Source organism: Cariama cristata, unplaced genomic scaffold (assembly GCF_000690535.1).
Source record: "Cariama cristata isolate BGI_N322 unplaced genomic scaffold, ASM69053v1 scaffold8608, whole genome shotgun sequence".
Taxonomy (NCBI): domain Eukaryota; kingdom Metazoa; phylum Chordata; class Aves; order Cariamiformes; family Cariamidae; genus Cariama; species Cariama cristata.
In genome coordinates, this window is record NW_009632827.1 from 2,309 (window position 1) to 11,811 (window position 9,503).

The 9,503-nt window shown below is 57.7% G+C and overlaps 1 protein-coding gene across 1 annotated transcript in view; it reads right to left on the reverse strand.

Moving 5' to 3' along the window:
* Nucleotides 1-453: 453 nt before the first annotated feature.
* OPCML (opioid binding protein/cell adhesion molecule-like) overlaps nt 454-9,503 on the reverse strand; it is a gene marked incomplete at its 3' end in the record, with an annotated part of 13,992 nt that continues 4,942 nt past the window's right edge. The window contains exons 3-6 of the mRNA XM_009706517.1: nt 1,772-1,897; nt 1,209-1,343; nt 1,009-1,129; nt 454-605 (exon numbers count right to left, since the gene is read on the reverse strand). Coding sequence (XP_009704819.1) covers nt 454-605; nt 1,009-1,129; nt 1,209-1,343; nt 1,772-1,897 — 534 coding nt within the window. The remainder of the gene's footprint in view (nt 606-1,008; nt 1,130-1,208; nt 1,344-1,771; nt 1,898-9,503) is intronic.

Below are 9,503 nucleotides of genomic sequence, written 5' to 3' on the forward strand. Positions count from 1 at the left end.
CCCTGCTGCTGCCGATACAACACCACAACCACCAGTAGTCCTACCAGTACAACACCCGGGGAAAAAACCAAACCCACGCCGTGCACCCGAAGCGCATGCTCACCTGGCCTGGGCCCCCTCCTCAGCCCTGCGCTCCAGCGATGCCATGGCTCGGCCTCTTCTCCGCCCACGGCCCAGGCTCCCCAAAGAAGAACAAAAAAAGCCCCTAAACACCCATAAGTGCCGTGCCCATCACCGACCGTCACTCGGTTGCACATGCTCGCTCGGGACAATGCACATCTCATCATCAGATGCATCCTCTCTGCAGGCCCTCGTCACTCCTGCCACTGGGTGCCTCAACAGGCTGACAGCGGTCAATAGAGCTTGCTCCATCGCTCTACTCCCTCCTCTTCCTTCTCCTCCTCATCCTCTTCTTCCTCACCGTGCCTTACTGCAAAAAAACAGGGCACCTACCGTACAGGATGATGCTGGCGTTGGTGTTGCCCAGCTTGTTCGTGGCCACGCACGTGTAGTTGCCGTAGTCCTTCTCCGAGACGTTGAAGAAGGTCAGCGTGGACAGGCGGCCCTTGCTCTCGATCCGCACACCCTCCAGCCCGTTCGCTAACCTGAGGAGAAACGCGGACACTGGCACTCTGCGACCTGGCTTGCCCCCTCCCCTCCCACCAGCCGACACCGCTCTCCACCCGCACGTTCCCCTGCCAGCCTCCCCATGTCCCACCGCCCAAAAGCACTCTGCGCTCTCCATCCCGTAACCCATCTCCTGGCCTGAATTATGCGGCCCACATCAACCCCCATGAGCCACAGCTGCCAGCCTGCGGGAGAAAAGACTTGGGGATCCCCTCGGCCTTTAGCCGAGCGCTCAGACCCACCCAAAAAGGAGTTGATCCTAGCCTTCCTCCGCACAAGGCCCTCGTCCACCACTGGTCCCCTCCGCCTCATCCCCCTCTGGCCCCGAGGCTGGCATCGTTGTCCCCCGCCCTGGTCTCCCCCAGCTCCTCAGGCCCTCACCTGGTGTCCTCCTTGAACCACTGAAACTCTGCCACAGGGACGGCTGAGGCCTCGCACTGCAGGATGCCCTTCTGGCCCAGCGAGGCACCTGTGTTCTTGGCGTTCGAGATGTATGGAGGGTCTGCGGAGACGCCGGGCTGCGTCACGCCGGGCCACGCATGACCGCCCCACCCTGATACCCCCCCATCCCTTGCACTCACAGTTGACAGTGACTTTGACTTTCCGCACGTCCGGGACGGCCACGTCGTTGACGGCGCTGCACTCATACTCCCCGGACTGCTCCCGTGTGATGCCCGTGATCTCCAGGTACTCGTCCTCGCTCACAAAGCCCTGCCCTGGGAGACGTCCCGAACGCGTGGTGCCATTGCACGCGGATGCCAAGGCCGATGCCTCCCCCGTCCCCCTGCCCCGCCCTGCCCTGGGAGACGTCCCGAACGCGTGGTGCCATTGCACGCGGATGCCAAGGCCGGTGCCTCCCCCGTCCACCTGCCCAGCCCTTCCCTGACGCCCTCCACTTGGGTGTCTGCCATCCCCTTGGCCCAGAAAGCTCGGGCCATGGCTTACCAAGCACCCTCACCCCCAAAGCAGGCCATGTCAAAGGGCCAACACCTCCACCCTCCATGCCAGACACCGGCGGACAGCGGGCTGCTTTCGTGCCACCCTGGCCACCTCTACAGGGACATGTGTCCTTCCCACACGAGCCAGGCGAGACTCTTCCTCGGACCCAGGTGTCTAGTCCGGCGAGCCCTGAGCGTGGCCCCACCTTTCCCGGAGAGGTGCCGCCACGTGACGGTGGGCTCCGGTCTCCCGAAGGCCAGGCACATGAGCGTCACGCTGCTGCCTTCGTTCACGGTGATGTCTGAAGAGATGTTGACAATCTGGGGGGGAACTGCAAGTCAGAAAAAAAAAGTAAAGCCACTGTCAACACACCTGCTCGCCAGGCCCTGCCGGGCACGCCGCTGGGAAGCCCCAACCGCGAGACCCGCCCGATTGCCGGACAGCAGCAACTGCTCCATCGCCCTGTCCGGTCCTCAGCCCTGCGTCTCCAAACCAGCATCTTGGACCGGAGCTGAACACGGACCTGGGATGCGGAGGGGTCCGCTTGCCGGACCCCTGCACCGGGCGGGAGCCGGAAACACCAGCCCCTGCCGCAGCAAAGACCCCAAGAGGTGGCTCTTGTTACGGCCAACGGCAAAGCTCATACTTTAGCATATTTATTAAAGCTGCTGAAATTACTGAGCGTCTGCTTCATTCAATACCGGCCACAGTGATTTATACGACTCTATCCCCAGATACTCCATCTAATAAATAACTTTGCAATCTCTGCACCCATCAATATCCCTGGCCCTGGCAAAAAGCAATTAAAGCCCACTCGCTGCCATCACCACTGCTTGGCGCTTCGGACTCTCAGAGGCAGCCCCCAAAAGGGTCTGCGCCCCAGGGAGCGAACGAGGCTGTACAAAATGACGTGCCCAAAACTAAACACGACTTCTGCACCACCGGAAAGGATGCCCCGTTCCCTGAACGCATGCCATGCGCAGGCACCCTGACAGGCCAGACCGATCACAGACAGATGGATGGACAAGACAGCACTCTCACCGTAGACCTGCCTGGTGCTGGACTAAAGGTGCCAACGCAGCCGCAGCTGTGGGTCCATCAAGGCTGGCACTGGGGACGATTGCCATCTGACTGTCCTCCAGCAACACCACCCCTAGGACAGGGCCATGCTCTCTTGACCTGAAAAGGGGGTCACGCACACAAGGAGGGAGCCGGAGTTTGCATGGACCCCTTCACCCTGCCGGCCTTCTCCTGGCTCAGGACTGGCATCCCTTTTGCATCTCCTGAGTCCCAAAGCACAAGTACAGAGTGACAGGCAGAAGCTGGTGCTCTGGGCGCAGATGGGACCCTGTCCCCCTCCCGTGCACAGAACACTTCCATTTCTGCACCAAAAAAATACCGCTGCCGCTAACCACAACAGCCCCAACGTGCCCGTTCAGCAAACAACAAGCCACATGAAGACACGTGTTGCCCTAAAGTCCTTCCCTTAGCAGAGGATGGCGACACAGCGGACGGACACACCGGTAGGTCTCGCGGGGAGGGGGGAATGGCACCTCCTGAACCCCCTGGGCACAGTCCTGAAGCCGTGGGGGCCGGGGAAGCGCCAGCACGCCACACCGCACTGCCACCCACTCTAATCTAATCAGAAACGTCCCCAAGGACTGGTGGGGACGTGCAGCGGAGGGAGGCCTGTGGAGAGCCCGGGGACCCCGCTGGACAGCTCGATACCCTGCCACGAAGGCGATCGTTGCCTACGAGGTTACCAGGACTTGGAGAAGGACATTTAAGGACCTTTATTACATTTCTATAGATCCCACCAGCCAGGCTGTCAAGGCCAGCGTCTCAAGGGCATGCCGGCTTCGCCTTTGGAGGACTTAATCCCATGGCTGGCAGCAGACAAGACCAGAACACCGGCAGGCAGGATGAGTCTGGAGGCAAACCTGACCGTGGAGATCAAACTGACCTGCGGCCATGCCCTGTAAACACCATGAGGCAGTAGAGCCACGTGCACGGCACGCCGCTGCCCTGGCAAGCATGTCCTGCCAGAGCTGCCATGTCTCAAGACAGGGACAGCTCGGGATCGGTGCTGGGCACCGAGTCCAAAAGCTCTCCCGTCCCCCCATGGAGCCCTGCCGGTCCTCAAAGGGCCAGGTCAGAAGAGCCCTGTTCCTACTTTGTGGCCTGCTGGTGTGATAACGGATGCTGTGCCTAGTCATTTCCCTGTTGACAGCATCCTTTCCCTGGGTGACCTTTGGTTCTTTAAAGTTACCTCCCCCTGCCCTACATCCTCTACGCAGCAAATATCCAGTAGTTACGACAGCCTCTCCTTGTTACACATCGAAGATAAGAAACAATCACTGGGTGACCATACTAACAGCCAGTCAAGCAGCAAGAGCGGGGCAGCTGTTCAGCCAGGGCGATGGAGCACCATCGCCCAACTCTGCCTTTTGCCAGGTGAACGCTTCCTCGTGCGCGTGGTACACGGGATAACAGCTCGCTCCTCTGAGCGGTCCCCGTTAGCCCACCTGCACATCAGCACACGCCTGATGGTACGATAGCTAAGGAAAAAGACCGAGATGCTCCTTGATCGTTCAAGGGCAACTAAGCTGTAACAGGCAGAGGCCCCCATGGGCAGGACACCCACCCAAATGAAGTGGCCCTCAGCCTCCGTTGAGAATGGCATGGGGATTACCAAGGGGCTGTCGCGGTTGTGCCGTAGATGGACGCAGCCATCGCCCCCTCGGGAGGTCCTCACCATCCCCGAGGCTGCTCGCAGGATGCGGGGGGCGAGACGCTCGCCTTCCGGAGCTGTGGGGGGAAAAGCAGTACGGCGGTGTGCAGTCCTAAACCCCCTTCTTCCGAGTCCTGCCTTGTAAAAGACTACAGCGGCATGCACATTGAATACAGAATAAATCCCAAGGAAACGAGGAGCAGCATGGTCTCGCCGGAGCGGCGAGCAGCCCGCAGAGGATTTTGTCAACCCGGCATAATATTAATCACGGGTAAGTTAACGCATAATGTTTGGTAGGCCAAAAAATACATTTGCACTGTAATTTCTTGTTTGTTTGGAAAGCCAGAGAGAGAAATTGAATGTGAAAGCAATGCCACTAAATTCAATAACAATAAGCCCGTGATTTATCTCCTTCCTTTACCGCTTGAGACCCAAACCAGCCGATGCACCGATTCACACTCCCCGTCGGGTCCAGGCACATGCCGGTTTTTGCCACCGCTCGCGGAACCCATGACACACCGTCCCTCCTCTTACCTCCCAAATGGGAGGCTGCAAATAGCCCTGTGAGGCTGGCCACGGCATCGTGCCTCGGCGACGGTGCCACATCCTGCAATGCTATGTGCCATACTCCGGATATCCCTTGCGAGCATGGCCAAGTGATCCCGGGGACTCTCCCAAACCCCACCGGTCCCAACGCCTCCTCCAAGCACCGGCGGCAGCCTGGTCTCTGCTGCTACTCTGCAGCCAGTCCATCTGGGGACAAAGGCAACCAGATAGCTTGGACACCCAAATGCAAGGAGGGACGGCCACCGCCTTTGCCCAGGGAGGCACGGGTACAGCCCACACCATTAAGGACACCTCTTCCCTGCTAAACCATGAGGGAAGAGATGGCACATCAGTAATCACTGCATGACCATTGACAACACGCGACGCACATGACGAAGCGCAGGCTGACTCATCTCCTGGCTGCTCTTTGGCGCCGATCCTTACCCGAGGCGCTCACCGCCGCGGCAGCTCCAGACTATTTTTAACTGCCAGATCGTGACCACTGCACACCTCAGAGCGGAGACACTGCGCAAGCGCCACCGCCGACACGTGCATCTGACATCTCTCCTCTGCATCGTGTGCTCCCACTCCATTAAGACAGACCTCTCCCTACACCTTGGATAAGGCAAGATGACAGATGGATACCTATGGGCTCTTCAAACTGCCAGACAATAGCCACTCGCCCGCCTCTACTTGGGGGACTGGTGCCTGTAGGGTTGACCCTGCCCACAGAGGGGGACGTTTCATCTTCAGTGCTCTGCGGCAAGGCATGGATGCCGTCCCACCTACAGTGGGCTGTACGCCCACCCCAGCACCTCGCTTACTGCCCCCTCTGAGACACCTCCTTTTGTGGAGGGATGCAGCAATCGTGATGCTCCTTCACCTCTCCGGCTGCAGCAGGGGCCCATGCCCTCCGACGGATGATGCTGTTGCCACCCGGGAGCGGGACCGCCGCCCGAGCAGGGGTCAGATGCCTGCCGGAGCTCGCGCCACCTCCTTCCCCAAACAACCCCGGCTGCCTGGAGCCCTACGCACCTCCGTCTCTGCGTGAGCCTCCCTGCCATAGGCGGGACGGTGCTGTCGGAGGCATCGCCACGCAAGGACTCGTTAGTGTATGGAATGTCAGCAGAAAGAAAGCAAATATGCAGAAAGTTCACGTTGTGCTTATGCTTTCCATCTCCTTCACAGAGGAGAAGCGTGGCAGGATGGCACCGGCAGCCTCTGACCTGTCCCTGCCTGTGTGCTAGGGCATCGCCAAGACAAGATCTTCCCAAGAACGGCTCCTGTTTGAGGCTGACACCCTTAAAGAAGAGATGCAGGCATGCACCCATGAGCCAGCTCCTGGCTGGGGAGCACCTGCTGCCGCATAGAAACGGATGCGTTTCCCCAACTCCGACTCATCTTTGGTTTCATGGTGCAGGCGACGGCTGCAAGGACACACGCGGCAACCCTGCGTGCACACACCTAGACATCCCCCCTAGCCTGCGGGAGAAGCGATGGGGGGCAAGGAGGCAACGGCAGGAGTTTTAACAAAGCGTAGCTTCTCGGCAGCGAAGATTATCGTCTCTGATCAAACCCATTCTGATGACTGCCCAATCCGAGAGCCTCGTCAGAGTTGATTTTATCGAACTAATGGATAAGCACATCCGACAGCTACAGTTTGGTCAACAGAAGGGTCGTTGCCAATTTTCCCAGCCGAGTGAGCGGCGTGCCACAACGCTGCCTCGCACGCTCTACAGGTGCTTCGTTTCAGGGGAGATCTTCCCTTTCCCTTCTCCAGGTCTTAAACGCTCTTTTTTTACAGCCTTCCCCTGGTAAAACACACTTTGTGTGATCCCTTGACAGGAAAGGATCGTAACGGGCGTATTTCCAACACATCCCCTCTGCTGCGGAGACGAGATTTTCCAGCCCGGCTGATATTCCCTCGGCGACCCATCTCTCCCGCTGCCTGTCTGTCTGTCTGCACGCCATTGGAGCGCAGTAGAAAAGGGAGAAAATTAAAAAAAACACACCCAAAACAACCTCCCAACTGCATAGGTCATCCTTCTCCCGCGGGACCGGACCTCAACGCCATGAGACACATTGGTATTCAAAGCAAAGGGATCGACAAGCCGGCGCAGACCCCTCCATCCAAGTGCGAGCAAAATCCGGCAGCACCAGGGACCGAACACTGACGAGACGTCGCGTGAATGAGAGGGGCACCAAGCGCCCCGTGCCAGGCGGTGCCTCCCGACCGCTCGCCGCGGACCCTTTTCCTCTGGGTTTGCGCCTTGAGACGGAGAAAGCAATAAAACTGAAACTCAGAGTCTTATACCTACTGTGTAACCACCTGTCAGTAAATTTATGAACAATTAGGAAGCGAGAGTGCTTCCCAGGGAGCTATTTGTGCGCACACTAAAACGTTCTTTCTGCTTGGAAAGATAATGGGGAAACAACTTCTCCGGTTCTCCCTCCTCTTCCCCATGTTCGCTTTTTGCAGTAATTAATCAGCTGCTGCCACGCTTTTGCTCCATCAGCTCCTGGTCTCTGCGGCACATCCCGATGGCTCTGCTCTCGACGGCTCCTTTTTGCTGATTTTAAGAAGCCTCAAGAACGAGAGCCTGAGGATGATCTCTGGGTGCTCCCTGTCCCATCCCTCCTCCGTATTCCTATCCGGATTTCAGCTTAGCATATCATGCTGGCTGCTTTAAGGAGAGTGGCTGTTCCCACCTGGGCAGTGCGTGCCGTTTTCTTCCTGCCGGTCACGCTTTTCCTCTTTCCAGACTTTCCTCCTCTCCATGTCCTCGCTCCCTCATTACTCTCATTTGTTACCTTTTCTGCCTCCCGCTCTTTTTATGCTCAGTGCTCTTCTGCGTGCACACATTTCCTTCTTGCTTCTCTTTGATGAGTCTCTGGGCTTTTCTTCTCGTGCTTTAATTTTTTTTTTTTTTGGTGGGGGGGGTGTTTAGTCCCCATCCAGCTGCTTCTTTCTTCAATCTGCTGTTCCTTCCAGTTTTCCTTTGGGGTCCCCTTTGGCTTTGAATTTGCTGCTACATTGCTGCTGTCACTGCTGCATCTCCCTCATTTCGCCTCCTCCTATTTCTCAACCATCCTCTTTCTTCCGAGAGGGAGGAAGGGCGAGGTAGGGGTCTGGTGACTCCTTTTGGGTCTTCTCCTGTCCCGGGACACCATTACACATTGCTTGTCATGGGCACTCCTTTCCATCCATGGGAGCGCCACTCTCCGTATTAGGTGAGACTCGCTGACATCGGCCACCTCCTTTGGCACCACCGGCGTCACTCTCAAAAACCCAACATACTCTTCAGGGAGCCCTGGAAACCGTGCTGGGGCTGCAGGGCTCCTTCCCACCGAGTCACCTCACGAGTCCATCACCGACCCGATTCCTGGCCACCCCAATGCAGATGAAGCATGGCAGGCCACCAAATCCCCACGTCCTCTGGGATCACCTGTGCTCCTCTCTGCCATGGGTTGGACGTGGCTCTGTGGGAGGGCGAAGGAGAGGTCCCTGCCAACAGTCCTGCCCGTGGAGGCAGTGGCATCGGACAACTCCCGCTACTGTGGCAATCACTGCCAGGTTCTCCAATGGCCCTGTCCGGCACCACACCTTACACGCCCTCAAGCATCCTGTCATTACTCTTACAGGCTCACGATAGCTAGAGGGGCATACCAATGAAAATGCATAAAGAATCCTCAGCAAGCCTCCAGAGTGGCCCTGAATGGCAGATTAGCACAGCATCTTGACAGACAATGCCTCCCTTCTCCCCCTCCCACGAGATATTGTCAGCTCCCGGGGCAGGAGAGAGTTCTGCTCCTGGTCCTGCAAACACATGCAAGGCCTGGATGCTGCATCCCATTCTGCTACCGCCCTGGGGGAAAAGAAAGCGCTTCCCTGCAACCTGCTGCTGCAAAGACACCTAGCATGGCACCGCCGTGCGGGCCAGGGTCTCCTCTCCTGTTGAGGGGCTCTACGAGCGCGTTCCTTCCCCAGACACCCAATGGGGAGTCTCGCACGAGACCTGCAGGCTCCAAGAGGAGAGGCACCTGGCAGAGAGATGCTTATGAATCGCTCGAGGTTTTGACCACTTGCCGAGGCTTTCGCTTCCTGAAGTGGCAGCTTTCAAAGGCCCCCAGCCTTGGAATGAAAAAAAAACCTGCTCCTTACCAACCATTCCCCCCAACTCTTTCGAACGGAGCCTGTGCTAATTGATTGTTCCTCTGCGCTCGCTTGCGGTTGCATTCTGTCCCTCTTGCACCATCCAGCATCCAGCAGCTCAATGAACAGCTCTGCCCGGGTCGGACCCGTTTCCCTCCCTGCCCCTTCTCGTGCCCCAGAGAAGGATGTGTGAAACATGAAACACCACGGACATTGCATGTTTTGGGCTCTCGCTCCTGCTGGGAAGATGCCTTTCCAGCCTAAGTAGTTTTTTTTTTCCATTTCTTCTTAACAGTCCTTTGCTTTCCTTTTATTTCCTGGTGCTCCATCCCCACCGCTACAAGCCCGACCTCCAGGAGAGTCTCCCACTTCAATTAACTGTTTCACTCATCCCGACCAGGACGATTAACGCGGTGTGGCAAGGGTTAGCCAAAGCCAAGCCTCCAAACAGAGTCATCAAAAAACCCCACTCGATTAAACCCTAGAAGCATGGCAAAGGGGAAGACG